This window comes from Pavona decussata, unplaced genomic scaffold, assembly GCF_977016875.1.
Source record: "Pavona decussata unplaced genomic scaffold, jaPavDecu1.1 SCAFFOLD_62, whole genome shotgun sequence".
Taxonomy (NCBI): domain Eukaryota; kingdom Metazoa; phylum Cnidaria; class Anthozoa; order Scleractinia; family Agariciidae; genus Pavona; species Pavona decussata.
Window position 1 is genome coordinate 1,270,421 of NW_028145483.1, and position 16,729 is coordinate 1,287,149.

At 37.6% G+C, this 16,729-nt stretch overlaps 2 protein-coding genes and 1 long non-coding RNA gene across 3 annotated transcripts in view; 2 read left to right on the forward strand and 1 right to left on the reverse strand.

Annotated features, from left to right (window-relative positions):
* The window catches only part of LOC146478892 (uncharacterized), a 314,457-nt gene that overhangs the window by 232,776 nt on the left and 64,952 nt on the right, over window positions 1–16,729 (reverse strand). The gene's annotated exons all lie outside the window — the stretch shown is intronic.
* LOC146478900 (uncharacterized) overlaps window positions 1–16,729 on the forward strand; it is a 121,950-nt gene that overhangs the window by 95,572 nt on the left and 9,649 nt on the right. The window lies entirely within an intron of this gene.
* On the forward strand, window positions 9,018–10,076 carry LOC146478907 (melanocortin receptor 4-like). Its single transcript, XM_085111545.1, has one exon. The coding sequence runs from the start codon at window positions 9,054–9,056 to the stop codon at window positions 10,008–10,010; it is 957 nt and encodes a 318-aa protein (XP_084967671.1). The 5' UTR covers window positions 9,018–9,053; the 3' UTR covers window positions 10,011–10,076.

Consider the following 16,729-nt stretch of genomic DNA (forward strand, 5'->3'; position numbering starts at 1 on the left):
CTTTGTGAGTAATAAATGTGGTGATAGTTCTAGACTGTTGTTCCAACTCAATCTGGTGGAACCCCCATTTAAGATCCAGCTTACTAAACACCGTACTCCCATTCAGTTGGTACAAAATGTCGTCCACAGTGGGTATGGGGTGACGCTCCCGTACTACAGCCTCGTTAGCCTTTCTCATATCTACGCAGAGCCTGACATCCCCTGAGGGCTTGGGGACTACTACAACTGGGCTCACCCATGGTTTCGGGCCTTCGACAGGTTCAATTATGTCGGACTTGACCAGCTCTTCTAGCTTCTGTTCGATTTTGTCTCTTATCCCAAAAGGTGGGGGTCTCAATGCGCAATGGGCTTGACTGATTCGTCAATGTGGAGCTTTGCTTGGAAACCCTTTAGTTTCCCCACCCCCTGAAAACACTCGGGATATTCTTCCAGCAATGTGTCATGGCTGACAGTGTTGATTTCAATCTTTAATATCCCTAACTCCTCTGAGGTTTGGCGGCTAATTATCGCCCTAGCTTTCTCCTCCACAACAACAAAACATGCAGGGTAAACTTTATCTTTATAACACAGTTCAGTTACAAACTCACCAGCCGTGGTAAGTGGCTCGTCACTGCCATAGGAGTACAGTTTCCGGTTTGATTTCCTTGAGTCACATTTGATGTTGTTTCTCTTCAGCATCTCCCATGTACCCCTGTCAATGACATTGCTGGTGGACCCAGAATCAACAAGAACTCCTTTCAGTTGTGCTCCTCCAAGCTCGATGTCTACGGTTGGTATTTCCTTTCCCCTTGTTTGAATAGTAAACGCGAAACCGTCGTCTTCGCTAACCTGACGAATGTCTCCTTTCCTTGTTTTGTCATCAGATTTTGTCCTGCAAACTTTAGCAAAATGACCTAATTTTTTACACATCCCGCAGGTAGCTAGCCTAGCCGTGCACTCCGGGTCTCGTGCGAAATGTCCCTCGAGTCCGCATCGATAACAATTTCCTTTGTTTCCTTTCCACGAATTCCCACGTGCTCCGTCCAACGTATTCACTTTTTCACCTTTTGAATCACCTTCAATCGATCGTGCCTGGCGTTCAGCGGCCTCCATGGATCTAGCAACATCTCAAGCCTTTTGAAGAGTAAGTTTGCCACTCACTGCCAGAAGTTTCTTGCGAAGATCATGCGACCGACACTTATCGATTAGCTGATCGCGGATGTTTTCCTCCTTGGCTGTCCCAAAGTTGCAATTCTCGGCAAGCTGGAATAATCTGGTCACAAATTGGTCAGCAGTTTCTGATTCCTCCTGTTTTGCTTGTCGGAACTGGTGCCTTTCAAATGGGACATTAACTTGTGGTAAGAAATGTGCATCGAGTGACCTCATGGCTTTCGCATACAACGTATCACCTTCCGCAGGAACTGGTCCGGGATCGGTTAGGGTATCGAAGATATCTTTTACATCTTGGCCAGCACAACGTAACAGCAAAGCCTTTTGCTGAGAGTCCTTTGTGATGCCCTTAGCCTCCAGGAAGAACTCAAACGATCGTTTCCATCGTTTCCAACGCGGGCCCACGCTCGTCGGGTTGCCCGTGCAATCGAAGGCGTTTATGTTTCCAAACTCGGTATTGACGGCCATCCTTCGATAAGTTAACTTCCTAGTTTATCCTCGTCGCCATTGTAGACTTTGTAAACACGCATTCAAGCAAATCAGTGTGATTGAACCGGATTTAATCCACGAGATCAAACTCAACATGAACCGACATTACAGATTCTCTCAGGCTCCTATCCTATAATAATCTTGTGAGTATGCCGGCATACACTAAATACAGCTATTTCAATTATGAACGTGCGTTGTCAGACAGTCGAGCTTAAGCGATGAGACCGAAAAGTAGTACTGTATGGGTAGCTGTAAATCCCTTTAATTTGCCTTTAATTTTGTCCAAGGTTTTAAGTGCCATAGGATGGGACAAAATAGACCATCAACAGTTCCCTCAGTGATTAATGTTCTTTAATAAGGAGTCAGCCATAGGTGTAACTGATTAATTTTTTAATAGATTGCCCTTCGACTGTCTTTTTGCAATGGAATTAAAGGAACCGAGCTACAAAAGCCCTGTAGCTGGTCCTTGTTTAAAATGGTGGAATACAGACTCGGGATCAGAATCCTGAGATTAACCGAAATCAAGCTAGGAATGCCCATGATATAAAAATGAGAATAGGAATAATGAAACTGAAAAGAACTGAACAAAATGGAAGTTAATAGAAGCAAAACAATAAAAACATTAATCTAGACAAATGCTTTGCAACTTTGGAAGTATGGGATGTCACTTAGCATGCGGCATCATTAGATTAAGCTGACAGGACTATCTCCTGTTTCATTCTTAAAAACCCAAGTGAAAATGATCAGGGTAAGAACAGTTGAAAAGGGCGGGGAAAATCTTCGGAATTTCTCCTATTAACTTTTCCTTAGTGCATTTTCACCGGACAAAGTAGGTTAAAATATCGCTAAGACATCCCAAAATTAAAATGCATAACAATTATATGTCAATAATGCAATGCACATATTTCCTTTCTACCGATTAGTAGGTAAGCGGTAGATGTTTTTGAATTTAAAATGAAACATTGAAAATTGAAAGACCTCCGACAGTTAAATTTAATCAGACTGAATCGCGAAAAAAGTTATAACAGACGATCAAAACAAGTTTTCTTGAAGCCAAACTTCAGCTAAAAAACAGCAGCTGGTTTGTTAAATTCGCGTTCTGTACAGTCCTAAAAATGGAGAATTTTACTGAACATGAATATGGGGACTTCAGCATTGCTTTTACCCAATTAACAATAAGCACGTTACCAGCAAGTATTGCCATATTTCTACCAGCATTGAACGTTTGCCTAGCCGTAACCGCTTCCCTTGGAAATGCTCTGATCCTAATGGCTCTTAACAAAGTGACTTCTCTTCATCCACCAACAAAACTGTTGTTTCGTTGCCTTGCAGTCACTGATTTTTTCGTCGGTTTAATCTCACAACCGCTCTACGCCAGGTTGTTATTTTTGCATTACCAAGAAAAAAACTCGAAAATTAATTTCTACATAGCCAAGTTAAATACGGGTTCGAATTTTGTTCTATGTGGATTATCGATTTTGGTATCGACCGCCATAAGCGTGGACAGGCTTCTCGCTCTCATTCTGGGGCTAACATACAAACAAGTTGTAACATTAAGGCGAATCCGTGCGCTAATCATTTGTTTTTGGTTTGTTGGTACTTCGTCCAAACTAGTATTCTTTTTCTGGAGCTTTCGTATTGCTTTGAAGATAGCTTTAATTTTTGTAATTGTCTGTCTTGTAATTTCAATTTTCTCCTACGCAAAGATCTACTTTCGGCTACGACAACACCAAACTCAAGTCCAAAACAACTTACATGGTCACCAAGAACAAGGTCAACCGAATTTCGAACGGCCATTGAACATAGCAAAGTACAAGAAGACAGTGTTTAGCATAGCGTGGGTCCAGTTTGCGTTAGTCGCTTGTTATGTTCCCTTTGGTATTACCGTTGCACTAACCGACCCAAACAGTGCATGAAGCACAGTTCGTCTTGTAGCTTGGTTTTCTTCAGTTACTCTAACGTACTTAAACTCTTCTCTAAACCCATTCCTCTACTGCTGGAAAATCAGGAAAAAAGGCAAGCGGTGAAGGACACAATTAAACAGATTTGTTGTTTATAATTGTCAGCTTCAGATTTCGAAGATTTCCATATAAGCGCAAAAGGAAACGTAATAAAGCTCACGCATTCTGAATTTAAACTCGTCTTTAAATCCGTTTCTCTATAACTGGAAAAATCTATGAAGTAAGAAAAGCAGTGAAGGACAAAATTCAAACAGTTTTGCTGTTTATCAGCTTAAGATTTTAAAGATTTAAGGAAAAGTAATAAGGCCCACCCTTTTTGAATTTAAACTCGTCTTTAAATCCGTTTATCTACAACTGGAAAAATCTATGAAGTGAGACAGGCAGTGAACGACACAATCATACAGTTTTGTTGTTCAAACGGTTACGTTCTACGGTTTTATATATTCGACTGCATAGTCAATTACGCATTAAATGTGCATTTAATTTACTTCTTCCTCTTGTGTTCTATTGCTCAACACTCTCTTTTCTGAATACAGTGGTTATCCGTAGACCAAGGGAACTGATTAATGGTGTTGCGCAGTTTCAAAAGACTAAACTAATCCCTTATATTGTAGGCTGTTTAGGCTAAACTACCACAATTGGTCGAATTATTAGCAAACCTTTAAAAACTCTGCTTAAGAACAGCGGCTGCTCCTTAACTTGGGAAAAGACTTGATGGAGAGTTGCTCGGGTTAAAAGTTAAGGTTCTTGTAAAATAGGACAGCCGGATTGGAGACCGGGTCATTTCTTGTTTTCCCTTTTAGTCACATTGCAAACAAATAACCTAGAACTAACTCGTATTGAAACTCGTTGAAATTTATTTATTTATTGATTTATTTATTGATTTATTGATTTATTTATTTGTTTATTTATTTATTTATTTATTTATTTATTTATTTATTTATTTATTTGTTTATCTATTTATTTATTTATTTTAGTTACGGTTCTGATTATATGTATACGTAGATGTATCGTTGAAAAACTTGAAAAACTCCAGTGAAATCGATGACAGCAACTCCACTTCTTAAGGTTACAAATTGCAATGCACGACATAGGTGATGCTGGCTTAATTGAACTCAGAATTAAGAGTACTTTCAAAGCTTTAAACCGATTATGACATTTATTAACTGAAGTCAAACGTGTTAGGTTATTATTTGAGTCTTAGCCGTATTAAATTCGTTTTACGTACTATGCTAAAACTGCAACTCTGCCTGACTTCTGGCTGGTTGTGATTCACGCTTTACTGTGTTACTCTTTAAGTTAATAAAAAAAAAGGTTCAGGCAAATGTGGCAGATCCACCGTGAGTGGTTGAGGCAGATGACGAAGAAACAAAGTTACACAAAACACGTTGGGTATTTTTTAGTCAAATGTGGCCAAAAAGTTTCTCCTCCTTAGGGTTTTGTGGTAGCAACCTCAAACTTTGCAACCAGACAAAACAATATTTTCTCTACAACTTTTCCGATTCGGATTTTTGAATTTCATTTTTCTAACGGTAAAATGACGCCATCAATTTGGCGGGAAATTTTTTTTTTGGAGCTATGACACAGTTGTTCCTAACATAAAAAAAAACATGAAATGAGAATAACAAATCTGAAAAAAAATTTGGAATACGTCATTGGAGTCAAGAGTTATGGGAAGTTAACCGTTCAATTTAAGGCTATTGTTAGTAACAAAATGGCGGAAAATTCAAACTTCAGAAGCCCAAAGCTTTTGATTCAGTTTAGATATTTCAAATCGTTTTTCAGTTTTGTAATCCTTAAGGTATGTTTATTTAAAAAAATGTGATTGACCACGTCGAAGCTCTAAAAAAAATTTTCGCGCCAAATTGATGACGTCATTTTACCGTTGAAAAAATAAAATTCAAAAATCCGAATCGGCCAAGTTGTAGAGAAACCGTTGTTTTGTTCGCCTGCTAAAATTGAGATTCTTACAATAAAACCCTAAGGAGAAGAAACTTCTTGGCCGAATTTGGCTAAAAAAATCCCCAGCGTGAAGACGACAACTTTAACAACTTAAGCTTTGAATCCTCAAGACTTAAATCTCGTTCGTCATACATAATTTGCCCCTGATCAATGCGAGACCTGAGGCGGACTCAGTGGAAAGTACCGAAGCACACCGGTCGGACTAACGAAGTGTTGTAAAATTAATTTTGACATGAATATCTGTTGCTGTAGCGCACATTTTTGCCAATTCTTAATATAAATAATTGATATTTTTCTGTTAGCATTTGCTAAATGGATACAATACCTTGGTGGGGGATAATTTAATTACAGGAAGATGGAAAGAATGGCGTCGGTGACCTCTCTAATAATTGATTGAGGCTGATGCTTAATTGGAAAAACCTTATTAAACATAACTGTTTATGCATGTGCCAGGGACATAGGATTCGTTTTCCCAATCACAAGCCGTGTTGTAGGTGTAAATCTACTAACGGTAACTTAGTCTTATTAGTGGTAAATTTTTACTAAGAAGAGAATAGAGATTTCTCGAGCATTTTAATCCTATCAAACTCTTAACCAACAGACATCGCTGTATTTGTTTTAGCTTTGAGCATTTTTAATACATTAGTGCATTACCATGTTTACTTCACAAAGTATCTTCTCTCTCTTCTCTCCGCCAACAAAAGTGTCATTCCGACACCTGGCAGTCAGTAGTCTAGGCATTGTTACGCAGCTTCTCAAATTGCGTTTTACCTGTTATTTAAAGGGTTATCTGATCGCATTATCTTATTGGCTAGCGTCTGATGATGATATTGGGGGTGAGTATGCGCAATATTAATTAATTTCAAGCTCGAAACTTGAAAATTCCAATGCCAAATTCTTTTATTGTTGAAATCTTGCCAAAAGGACAACATGTCTCGCGAAATGTGATTAACTTCAAACATTGGGAGGCCGACTTTTTTTGCAACTTTGCCTAGATGCAATCCGTTTCAATCTTGTCCTCCTTTATTTATCAATACTCCGTTCTGGCTAAGTTATATATCTGTTGTGCTTTCTCCAATTGTCAGTGCTTATTGTGGAGTTTGATGCCATTATATGGCAACGTAATGGTGATGAAATTGCCTAAAATTTCATTACGCCCCATTTCCCGCACTCCCCCTCCCCCTCCAAAAAGAAAAAAACCTCAAATGGGCAGAGATTAAGTTATCCTGAGTCGAAATAATAAAAAGAGAAATAACGATACTGGGGATTAAGGTTATCGATATAAGTTAATTAACATAAAATTGCTTGAATGGTAAGGCTGGAATCCTGTAACATACCCCATGCTCAGAACCGTCCAATGAGAATTAAGCTCAATTGCTCCCCGGAAAAACTTATCCAACTGCAATCTGGAGATGAAGAAGACAACCCACGCTTCATTCGTATACTAATAGGCCTTATCACGGTTTTCGACGCCATTTTGACGAGTAGGCAAACAGGCTTGAAATAACAGTGTTTGTATGGAAATTCGATGTCAAATAACTTTCATAGAACACCGCTTCTGAAAAATTCATGAATTGGAAACTTTTAGCTCTAGGAAAAAGATTTTAGCAAAAAAAATGGAGGAATGTAGCAGTGCCAGAAAGCGTCCAGTCGTGTTTTGAACTTTCCATACATTTGTCTGTATAGCGAACCAGCCGTGAACTGCTACTAAAAATAGTTCGCGGGAAAAAAATACAGGGAAATGTATGGAAAGTTCAAAACACGACTGGACGCTTTCTGGCGTAGCTACATCCCTCCAATTTTTTTTTCTTAAAATCCTTTTCATAGTGCCAACAGTTTCCAGTTCATGAATTTTTCAGAAGCGATGTTTTCTGAAAATTATTTGACATCGGATTTCCATACAAACACTGTTATTTCAAGCCTGTTTGCCTACTCGTCAAAACCGTGATAAGACCTATTTTGAATTTTTAGACGGTGACCATCAACACCATTCTTTCAGCTTAACGACACAATGATCGTAAAATTGTGGAAAAGATATTCAAATATCCAAATTGCCCACTCTAATTACGAAATCACGTTATTGCACTTATTGAACCGATTCCTTTTTCAGTGGTTAATGTGACATCGCCTTTTGTTACAAACGTCATACTAAAATGAGTAAAACATTACGAAAAAAATTAATCAACGATTTGCTTAAAACCCTGCTGAAACTAACCTCATGTTTCTCACCAACGATGTGTACGATTCCGTAGACTTAAAAAATTGTGAAAGTTTTCAATGAACAATGCCCATGTTTATACAGCCAGCAGTCTGTGTTTAATTTTTTACCGGTTTGCTGGATAAAGGGCAATTTAAAATAAATAAAATTCATCCATTTAGAGCAATCAGCAGATTATTCAAGAAGAAGCTAAAAAGGTAATTGATATTCATTATGAGATTATTATTTTCAGCCATTACCTTGTTAAGTGTACGAAGCAGTACTCGCTAAATTTATTAACTAAATACGAGACACGATTCCTTTTAGGAAATGAAACCGCTTACATGTAGTTTAACTGGTTTGAGTACGTTAAAACGTATAACTGGTTTATTTGTTTGATTTCTTAAACTGAAACTCCACGACGATATTTCTGTATGTTGTGAGTAGTCCTGACAATTTTTGTTCTGAATCTTTCCTTATGGAAGAAGGATGCTCACAGTGTTTTTATCATGTTCACCAGCTACAATAGCAATTAATAAGGGGTCAGCCATAGGTGTAACTGATAAATTTTTTAATAGATTGCCCTTCGACTGTTTTTCTGCGATGGAATTAAAGGAAACGAGCTATAAAAGCCCTGTAGCTGGTCCTTGTTTAAAATGGTGGAATACGGACTCAGGACCAGAATCCTGAGATTAACCGAAATCAAGCTAGGAATGCCCATGATATAAAAATGAGAATAGAAATAATGAAACTGAAAAGAACTGAACAAAATGGAAGTTAATAGAAGCAAAACAATAAAAACATTAATCTAGACAAATGCTTTGGAACTTTGGGGGTATGGGATGTCACTTAGCATGCGGCATCATTAGATTAAGCTGACAGGACTAACTCCTATTTCATTCTTAAAAACCCAAGTGAAAATGATCAGGGTAAGAACAGTTGAAAAGGGCGGGGAAAATGTTCGAAAATTTCTCCTATTAACTTTTCCCTAGTGTATTTTCACTGGACCTAGTAGGTTAAAATCTCGCTAAAACATCCCAAAATTAAAATGCACAACAATTATATGTCAATAATGCAATGCACATATTTCCTTTCTACCGATTAGTAGGTAAGCGGTAGATATTTTTCAATTTAAAATGAAACATTAAAAATTGAAAGACCTCCGACAGTTTAATTTAATCAGACTGAATCGCGAGAAACGTTTTAACAGACGATCAAAACAAGTTTTATTGAAGCCAAACTTCCTAAAAAGCAGCAGCTGGTTTGTTAAATTCGCGTTCTGTACAGTCCTAAAAATGGAGAATTTTACTGAACATGAATATGGGGACTTCGACATTGCTTTTACCCAATTAACAATAAGCACGTTACCAGCAAGTATTGCCATATTTCTACCCGCATTGAACGTTTGCCTAGCCATAACCGCTTCCCTTGGAAATGCTCTGATCCTAATGGCTCTTAACAAAGTGACTTCTCTTCATCCACCAACTAAACTGTTATTTCGTTGCCTTGCAGTCACTGATTTTTTCGTCGGTTTAATCTCACAACCGTTCTACGCCACGTTGTTATTTTTGCATAACCAAGACGAAAAAAACTCGAAAATTTATTTCTACATAGCCAAGTTAAATACGGGTTCGAATTTTGTTCTGTGTGGATTATCGATTTTGGTATCGACCGCCATAAGCGTGGACAGGCTTCTCGCACTCATGCTGGGGATAAGATACAGACAAGTTGTAACATTAAGGCGAATCCGTGTGCTAATCATTTGTTTTTGGTTTGTTGTTACTTCGTCCGAATTAGTATTCTTTTTCTGGAGCTTTCGTATTGCTTTGAAGATAGCTTTAGTTCTTGTAATTCTCTGTCTTGTAATCTCAATTTTCTCTTACACGAAGATCTACTTTCGGCTACGACAACACCAAGCTCAAGTCCAAAACAACTTACATGGTCACCAAGAACAAGGTCAACCGAATGGAGAACGGCCACTGCTAAACATAGCAAAATACAAGAAGACAGTGTTTAGCATAGCGTGGGTCAAGTTTGCGTTAGTCGCTTGCTATGTTCCATTTGGTATTACCATTGCACTAACCAACCCAAACAGTGCATGGAGCACAGTTCGTCTTGTAGCTTGGTTTTCTTCAATTACTCTGATGTACTTAAACTCTTCTCTAAACCCATTCCTCTACTGCTGGAAAATCAGGGAAGTGAGGCAAGCGGTGAAGGACACAATCAAACAGATCTGTTGTGTATCAGCTTAAGATTTTAAAGATTTCCATATACGGGCAAAAGGAAACATAATAAAGCTCACGCATTCTGAATTTAAACTCGTTTTCAAATCCGTTTTTCTCAACTAGAAAAATCTATAAACTAAAAAAGCGATGAAAGACAAAATTTAACCAGTTTTGCTGTTTATCAGCTTAAGATGTGAAAGATTCAAAGATAAGTCATTTTAAATTTAAATTTGTCTTTGATTCCGGCTCTTATTTTGATATACAACTAGAAAAATCTATGAAGTAAGACAAGTGTGTAATATCTCACGCGACAAGTGCGAAATCGCGGGTTACTCACAGATATACAGTTATTTCGATGATGAATGTTGTCGGAGAGTCGAGCTTACGCAACGAGACCGAAAAGTAGTATGGGAAGCTGTAAATCACTTTAATTCGGCTTTAATTTTGTCCACGGTTTTCAGATCGATAGGATGGGACAAAATATACCATTGAACAATTGCCTCAGTGATTAATGTTATTTAATAAGGAGTCAGCCATAGGTGTAACTGATTTTTTTTTTTAATAAACTGCCCATCGACTGTTTTCCTGCAATACAATTCGAGGAATCCAGCTACAAACGCTCTCTTGTCCTCGTTTAAAAGGTGGAATACGGACTCAGGACCAGAATCCTGGGATTAGCTGGAATCAGGTTCAGAATGGCCATGATATAAAAACGAGAATAACAATAATGAAAATGGAACTCTCAAAAAAATAATAATGGAAACAAAACAATACTGAAAACCATTAATCTAGAGACAAATGCTTTGTAACCTTGGGGGTATGAGATGTCAGTCACTATACATGCTGCATACTAAGTTGGCACTGCTTAATTCATTCACAAAAACCCAAGCACAAATGATCTGGGTGAAGAACAGTCGATAGAGGCAAGACAAATCTTCGAAAATTTCTCCTCTGGACTATTCATCGGTGCATTTTCCTTAGTTTAGACTATAGACTATAGTTTAGACTAGTGGGCTAAACTCACGCTAGAACATCCCAAAATTTAAATGCACAGGCGTCCTGAATTAAACGAAACTATTTTATTTTTGTACATTTTATCCTTGTATCGTTTTCTTTAAGATTTGACGGCCGTTACCTTGCTTTGAAATTATATGTCAATAATACGATGACATATTTCCTTTCTACCGATTAGTAGGTAGGCGGTAGATGTTTTTGAATTTAAAAATGAAAACTTGAAAATTGAAAGACCTCCTACAGTTTAGTTTAATCAGACTGAATCGCGAGAACAGTTTCAACAGACGATCAAAACAAGCTTTCTTGAAGCCAAACTTCTGCCAACAAAGCAGCAGCTGGTTTGTTAAATTTGCGTTCTATACAGTCCTAAAAGTGGAGAATTTTACGGAAAATGGATATGGGGACTTCAATATCGGTTTTACCCAATTAACAATAAGCACGTTACCAGCAAGTATTGCCATATTTCTACCCGCATTGAACTTTTTCCTCGCCGTCACCACTTCCCTTGGAAATGTTATGATCCTAGTCGCTCTTTACAAAGTATCTTCTCTTCATCCACCAACAAAGCCGTTGTTTCGATGCCTTACAGTCACTGACCTTTGCGTCGGACTAATTTTACAACTGCTCTACGCCACGTCGTTATTTTTGCGTTACCCAGAAGAAATAAACTGGAAAACGTCTTTGTACATGGCCAAGTTAAATACGGGTTTGAGTTTTGTTCTGTGTGGATTATCGATTGTTGTATCGATCGCCATAAGCGTGGACAAGCTTCTCGCACTCATGCTGGGGCCAAGATAAAGACAAGTTGTAACATTAAGGCGAATCCGTGTGCCAATCATTTGTTTTTGGTTTGTTGGTACTTCGTCCGAATTAGTATTCTTTTTCTGGAGCTTTGGTATTGCTTTGAGGATAACCTTTAAGTTGTAATTGCATTTCACAGTCTAAAAGCGATCTTTTTTTTTAGTGCGGCTATTATGATCATGCGTTCAATTTTCACCCAAGCTTCAGTTCAGCTTCATTTCCTTTGTTTTTGTTTTCATTCGGTTATTCTGTTTTTTCTGTTATTCTTTCTTCACCATTGCCATTGTGAAACAACCCCATTACAAGAGCATATCATTACACATACATCCGGTGTTACATCCCATTACATTGTGTTACATCCGGTCAGCAGTCGTGCTTCTCGGACTTCGGGCCTGTGCGTTCAGTTAATTTACCATTCTTGGCTTGTCCGCTATCGCAATATTTGACTCGATTTTAGCCAAAGACGTTACTGTGGATTGTTCAAAGACATGTATTTGCTTTGTACATCGATCTCGACACATTTACTTTACTTCCTGGCTGAATAATATTGATGAATTTAGGTGCTCGACGGCAGAAATCGCAAGCATTACGACCATGTTTTGGACTTTGTCAACTATTCTTTGTCAAGTGTATGGGGGCTACTTGTATCATCATCCCTGGTCTGAAACACAGCAAACTGGATATTCGATGGGAGTAAATGTTAGTCTGCGCTAGATTTGGTCAAAAAGACGGAGCGTGCGAAGGAGAGACACTGGAGAGAACAACGCGACGAAAGCATCCTGAAGAAATTCCCAAAACCTTCAAGGTAGGTTTTGTATCAATTTATATTTCATCAAATTTGTTGGCCAAAACCTTATTTACTAAATGTAGGTAGCAGATAAGATGATAAAAGATACTTTTGAAGCTGATTTTCTCTCTCTAAAGCCTGTTTGAGCTAAATACTAGAGCTCTCAAAATTACCAATTTTGCAATTTTTTGCAATTTGTCCCAGGTGTCTTCAGCACCCATGGCCAGAGTATAGTTTTCCCCAAATTGATTTTATGATATTTAGAAACGTCAATATCTATGTAATCTCTGCTACTAATTTGGTTTATGTGGAAAGAGTACTTTCGGAGAAATAACGAATATCGTTGTGCTTATTTTTCCTGCTTGTCTAAATGGCTGACAGGGAACATAGTAGGACGAGCATTTTCTTCTGGTTTATAAAACCCAAATTATTGTAACGGCAAATTTTATAAACTGGAAGAGTGGTTCTATCATCTGTATGAAATTCATTTGAATTGGTTCACATGCACCCGAGAACCAGACTCGTTTACTTTTACTGTTTGAGAGTGGAACTTTTGTTCAAAACATGGTCTAAGGCTGACGTCATATAGTGCGGTAACCATGGCAACAATACATCTACCGATCCAAATATGGTTGTTTTTGTCTATCCCCCGAAGTAACCTACCTACACACAAAAATTGAAGAGGGGTTGAAATTTTTCATTTCCAACTTTGCTTCACTTTCCTGGAGAATTGCTCTTAAGATTTTAATGATTTAAGGAAAAGTAAAAAGGCTCACCCTTTTTGAATTTAAACTCGTCTTTAAATCCGTTTACCTACAACTGGAAAAATCTATGAAGTGAGACAGGCAGTGAACGACACAATCATACAGTTTTGTTGTTCAAACAGTTACGTTCTACGGTTTTATATATTCGACTGCATAGTCAATTTGCTCCCAAATTACGGATTGAATGTGCATTTAATTTACTTCTTCCTCTTGTGTTCTATTGCTCAACACTCCCTTTTCTGAATACAGTGGTTATCCGTAGACCAAGGGAACTGATTAATGGTGTTGCGCAGTTTCAAAAGACTAAACTAATCCCTTATAATGTCAGGCTGTTTAGGCTAAACTACCACAATTGGTCGAATTATTAGCAAACCTTTGAAACTCTGCTTAAGAACAGCGGCTGCTCCTTAACTTGGGAAAAGACTTGATGGAGAGTTGCTCAGGTTAAAAGTTAAGGTTCTTGTAAAATAGGACAGCCGGATTGGAGACCGGGTCATTTCTTGTTTTCCCTTTTAGTCACATTTCAAACAAATAACCTAGAACTAACTCGTATTGAAACTCGTTGAAATTTATTTATTTATTTTTTTTTTTATTTATTATTTATTTGTTTATTTATTTATTTATTTATTTTAGTTACGGTTCTGATAATGTATACGTAGATGTATCGTTGAAAAACTTGAAAAACTCCAGTGAAATCGATGACAGCAACTCCACTGCTTAAGGTTACAAATTGCAATGCACGACATAGGTGATGCTGGCTTAATTGAACTCAGAACTAAGAGTACTTTCAAAGCTTTAAACCGATAATTACATTAATAACTGAAATCAAACGTGTTAGGTTATCATTTGAGTCTTAGCCGTATTAAATTCGTTTTACGAACTATGCTAAAACTGCAACTCTGTCTGACTACTGGCTGGTTGGGATTCACGCTTTAATTTGTTACTCTTTAAGTTAAAATGCAGAAAGATTTATTTTGCAATAAAAAAAGTTCAGGCAAATGTCGCAGATCCACCTCAGTGGGTTGAGGCAAATGACGAAGAAACAAAGTTACACAAAATACGACAACTTTAACAACTTAAGCTTTGAATCCTCAAGACTTAAATCTCGTTCGTCGAAAGTACAGAAGCACACCGGTCGGACTAACGAAGTGTTGTAAAATTAATTTTGACATGAATATCCGTCGCTTTAGCGCACATTTTTGCCACTTCTTAATATTAATAATTGGTATTTTTCCGTTAGCATTTGCTAAATGGATACAATACCTTGGTGGGGGATAATTTAATTACAGGAAGATGGAAAGAATGGCGTCGGTGACCTCTCTTATAATTGATTGAGGCTGATGCTCAATTGGAAAAACCTTATTGAACGTAACTGTTTATGCATGTGCAAGGGGTATAGGATTCATTTAATTTTTTCCAATCACAAGCCGTGTTGTAAGTGTAAATCTACTAACGGTAACTTAGTCTTATTAATGGTAAATTTTACTAAGAAGAGAATAGAGATTTCTCGAGCATTTTAATCCTATCAAACTCTTAACCAACAGACATCGCTGTATTTGTTTTAGCTTTGAGCATTTTTAATACATTAGTGCATTACCATGTTTACTTCACAAAGTATCTCCTCTCTCTTCTCTCCGCCAACAAAAGTGTCATTCCGACACCTGGCAGTCAGTAGTCTTGGCGTTGTTACGCAGCTTCTCAAATTGCGTTTTACCTGTTATTTAAAGGGTTATCTGATCGCATTATCTTATTGGCTAGCGTCTGATGATGATATTGGGGGTGAGTATGCGCAATATTAATTAATTTCAAGCTCTAAACTTGAAAATGGCAATGCTAAATTCTTTTATTGTTGAAATCTTGCCAAAAGGACAACATGTCTCGCGAAATGTGATTAACTTCAAACATTGGGAGGCCGACTTTTTTTGCAACTTTGCCTAGATGCAATCCGTTTCAATCTTGTCCTCCTTTATCTATCAATACTCCGTTCTGGCTAAGTTATATGTCTGTTGTGCTTTCTCCAATTGTCAGCGCTTATTGTGAAGTTTGATGCCATTATATGGCAACGTAATGGTGATGAAATTGCCTAAAATTTCATTACGCCCCATTTCCCCCACTCCCCCCCCCCCCCCCCCTCCAAAAAAAAAACCTCAAATGGGCAGAAATTAAGTTATCCTGAGTCGAAATAATAAAAAGAGAAATAACGATACTGGGGATTAAGGTTATCGATATAAGTTAATTTTAAAATTGCTTAAATGGCAAGCCTGGAATCCTGTGACATGCCGCATGCTCAGAACCGTCCAATGAGAATTAAGCTCAATTGCCACCCGGAAAAACTTATCCAACTGCAATCTGGAGATGAAGAAGACAACCCACGCTTCATTCGTATATTAATAGGCCTTATCACGGTTTTCGACGCCATTTTGACGAGTAGGCAAACAGGCTTGAAATAACAGTGTTTGTATGGAAATCCGATGTCAAATAACTTTCATAGAACATCGCTTCTGAAAAATTCATGAATTGGAAACTTTTGGCTCTAGGAAAAAGATTTTAACAAAAAAATGGAGGAATGTAGCAGTGCCAGAAAGCGTCCAGTCGTGTTTTGAACTTTCCATACATTTGTCTCTATAGCGAAGTAGCCGTGAACTGCTACTAAAAATAGTTCGCGGAAAAAAATACAGAGAAATGTATGGAAACTTCAAAACACAACTGGACGCTTTCTGGTGTAGCTACATCCCTCCAATTTTTTTTTTCTTAAAATCCTTTTCCTAGTGCCAAAAGTTTCCAGTTCATGAATTTTTCAGAAGTGATGTTTTCTGAAAATTATTTGACATCGGATTTCCATACAAACACTGTTATTTCAAGCCTTTTTGCCTACTCGTCAAAACCGTGATAAGACCTATTTTGAATTTTTAGACGGTGGCAATCTATACCATTCTTTCAGCTTAACGACGGAATGATCGTGAAATTGTAGAAAAGATATTCAAATATCCAAATTGCCCACACTAATTACGAAATCACGTTATTGCACTAATTGAACCGATTCCTTTTTCAGTGGTCAATGTGACATCGCCTTTTGTCCCAAACGTCATACTAAAATGAGTAAAACATTACGAAAAAAATTAATCAACGATTCGCTTAAAACCCTGCTGAAACTAACCTCATGTTTCTCACCAACGATGTGTACGATTCCGTAGACTTAAAAAATTGTGAAAGTTTTCAATGAACAACGCCCATGTTTATACAGCCAGCAGTCTGTGTTTAATTTTTTGCCGGTTAGCTGGATAAAGGGCAGTTGTAAATAAATAAAATCTACCCATTTAGAACAATCACCAGGTTATTCAAGAAGAAGCCAAAAAGGTAATTGATATTCATTATGAGAT

Coding starts and splice junctions, on each gene's coding strand:
- LOC146478907 (XM_085111545.1), top strand. CDS start 9,054: ATGGAGAATTTTACTGAACATGAATATGGGGACTTCGACATTGCTTTT.